Below are 2,973 nucleotides of genomic sequence, written 5' to 3'. Positions count from 1 at the left end.
ATACATATGGTGAGAATCTCCTTTGTCAAATAAGCATATGGTGAGAATAGTAATATCAAATTATAATAATAAAGAATGTTTAATGCATACCCAAACTGTTTTAATGATCCTTTGCTTGTAATGATCATCAACACGCTTCCAATTTTGTGCTCCAAGTGGACAAAAGGTTCCATTTTTTGACAATTCAGACAGAAAATGAACAAGTACAAGTCCCCCCCTTCTAATTGGTTGATCATATTCATTAAAATGAACAATGATCCTTCTTCCTGATGGTAAGCACCAAACATGCTTAGCAACTATAGTCCCCTCGATTATTCCTAATTTGGGAGGCTCATTCTCTGTTATCTCTGCTCAATCAAAAAAACAATTAATAATAAATACACAATTTGTATCAAATATGCATATTATGATGATTCAAGTATGTATACTTTCTACTTGGACAACCTCATCTGCATCTACATCTATATTTTCTTTCCAATGAACATTACCCCTTGGCTTCCACACTTGTTTTCTTCTCCTAGGAAGTTTTATCTCCATTTCCTTTGAAGGCTCATCTTTCTCTTTGGGATCTTCATTTCCCTTACATGTCTCTTCAACAACATCCTTGCTCTTTGAAGGCTCATCTTGCTCTTTGGGATCATGTTTCTTGGTAACTGTAGGTATCAAGCTAGTAGCGGGATCTTGTGCTGGAGCATTAGTTGAGGTTTTGAAGGTTCGAGACATAAACCTCTTATCAAGAGGTAAAGCTTTGGGATCATGTTTCTTGGTAACTGTAGGTACCAAGCTAGTAGCGGGATCTTATGCTGGAGTATTAGTTGAGGTCTTGAAGGTTCGAGATATAGACCTCTTATCAAGAATTAAAGCTTTGGGATTATGTTTCTTGGTAACTGTAGGTACCAATCTAGTAGAGATATCTTGTGTTGGAGTAGCAATGGACTTTTTGGGTTGAAAAGGTCTGAAATTAGTATTATGAGCTTGTTTTGCATTAGCCTCTTGTTTAATTTGAACATAATTTTCAGCATCGATCTTTGTAGATTTACTTGGAATGGTCATGATTTCACAATGATAAAACCTGTAGTGACAACGAAAAGATGAGAATGTGTCATAATTATAAATTAAAATTAGACAAGGAATTAAATTAAAAGCAAAGTAAAAATATATAAACAAGATCAAATAAAAATAACATAGGAGAGCAACCACTAAGAGAGATCAAATAGATTATCGTATCTAAAAAAACACATGAATAGTTGATTTCATCAAACTTCAAACAAGTCTCTAGGCTTAGTTCAACTACATAATTCCAACCATTTTTTGATTTATCTTTAACATAAAAAACTTGTGTTTCTTGACTAGAAATAATAAACGGCTCATCCGTTAGAAATCGGCCCGTGTGAATAAACTTTGAGAAGCTCAATCGAGTTCTAGAACCAATGTATTCTATCCCAGTTACTATGTCTATCCAATCACAACAATACACCACGAGTTTATAGGATCCAAGGTAGTCAATTTCGAGTATATCTATTAATCTTCAATAGTTCTTATTTCCATCGGCTTCCACCATGACACCACTATTTTGAGTTTTACGAGTTCTTTCACTAGCAAATGTCTTGAACTTGAAACCATCAATCATATGACCCTTCATTCTTTTAGCATATGGACTTGGACCACAAGCCAATGCTATCAACAATCTTCCTTCGGGATCGGCCTCATCGATATTTGGTACCTACGTAAAATATATTGTTCAAGTGGATGAATCAATAAAAAGTATAAACATTTGCATTTAGTTGATAAAATTTCGTAATCGGTATTTGCAACTTTAACCATCTGGAAAATCCTCTAACTTCCATTTAATCACCAAATCATTAGCAACAGTATTTCTATGATTTTCCCTTTGCTTCTGAGATAAGAATTCTCTGCGATTAAATAAAAGTAATATATGTGTTAAAATAGTTCAAATGAGTTCAATAATATGATACCTAAGTTAAGCACTTACCTTTCAAATGGTTGAAGTAACTCTTGAAATTTTGTTAGCACATAACGATGTATTTGCATCTTGCTCTTATGGTTCAAATTAATCACTTTCACCTCCCCAACTGGCCGACCACAAGCATTGAACAAATAACTAGATCCATTTTCATTATCATCATTGTTGCGACGTGGTCGATTGAAGATTGTTTCTACGCCTTCTAAATATCTAGAGCAAAAGGTAATTATTTCCTCAAGAATATAAGCCTCGGCAATAGAACCTTCTGGTTGAGCTCTATTTCTCAAAAATGTTTTGAGATGGGCTAAGTACCTATAAAAAAGAATTTATTGTTATTAATAAAAGTAATAAGTTTTAAAAAGAGGCAGGAGTGCAATGTCAAATTATGTATACCTTTCAATTGGATACATCCATCTATAATGAACAGGTCCTCCGAGCTTTACCTCCTTGACAAGGTGAATTAACAAATGAACCATGATAGTGAAAAACGGAGGAAGGAAATTCAATCTCCATTCAACACAAGACATCTATTATCTTGGATTGTAAAGCATCAAGATAATTAGCATGGATTTCCTTTGCACAAAGGGACTTAAAAAATGATGATAGATCATCAACAAGATCAATAACTGTGGAGGCTTGAGATGATTTCAATGCTATTGGAAGGATATCTTGCATTAATATGTGGTTGTCATGACTCTAAAGATTCATAAGCTTCTTGTTTTTCAAGTTCACACATCTTGAAAGGTTTGAGCCATATCCATCAGGAAATTTAATACTTTCCAAAACATGTAGAAATGACTCTTTACCTACCCCAGTCATACAATATGGGGCGAGTGGCATGATGAATTCATTGTCACTATGACGCTGTAGCCAAAAATGTGGCTTCACGTTTCTATTTTCAAAAAACATGCGAGCAAATTCATCATCTTTACATTTTCCATCCATGTTCATCAAAGTTCCAAGTAGATTATCACACACATTTTTCTCTA

At 34.1% G+C, this 2,973-nt stretch overlaps 1 protein-coding gene across 1 annotated transcript; it reads right to left on the bottom strand.

The window, feature by feature from the left end:
• Window positions 1–1,285: 1,285 nt before the first annotated feature.
• LOC130802531 (uncharacterized) lies at window positions 1,286–2,511 on the bottom strand. Its single transcript, XM_057666544.1, has 3 exons — window positions 2,378–2,511; window positions 1,994–2,296; window positions 1,286–1,913 (listed from the first exon to the last, which is right to left on the bottom strand). The coding sequence occupies exons 1-3, from the start codon at window positions 2,509–2,511 to the stop codon at window positions 1,817–1,819; spliced, it is 534 nt and encodes a 177-aa protein (XP_057522527.1). The 3' UTR covers window positions 1,286–1,816.
• Between the last annotated feature and the right edge of the window lie 462 nt (window positions 2,512–2,973).

The sequence above is a fragment of the Amaranthus tricolor genome, chromosome 16 (genome assembly GCF_026212465.1).
Source record: "Amaranthus tricolor cultivar Red isolate AtriRed21 chromosome 16, ASM2621246v1, whole genome shotgun sequence".
NCBI lineage: Eukaryota > Viridiplantae > Streptophyta > Magnoliopsida > Caryophyllales > Amaranthaceae > Amaranthus > Amaranthus tricolor.
This window is presented reverse-complemented; position numbering and strand designations above follow the sequence as displayed.

Coding starts and splice junctions, on each gene's coding strand:
- LOC130802531 (XM_057666544.1), bottom strand. CDS start 2,511: ATGTCTTGTGTTGAATGGAGATTGAATTTCCTTCCTCCGTTTTTCACT. Junction 2,297..2,377: donor TGGATGTATCCAATTGAAAG/GTATACATAATT, acceptor TCTTTTTTATAG/GTACTTAGCCCATCTCAAAA. Junction 1,914..1,993: donor TTACTTCAACCATTTGAAAG/GTAAGTGCTTAA, acceptor ATTTAATCGCAG/AGAATTCTTATCTCAGAAGC.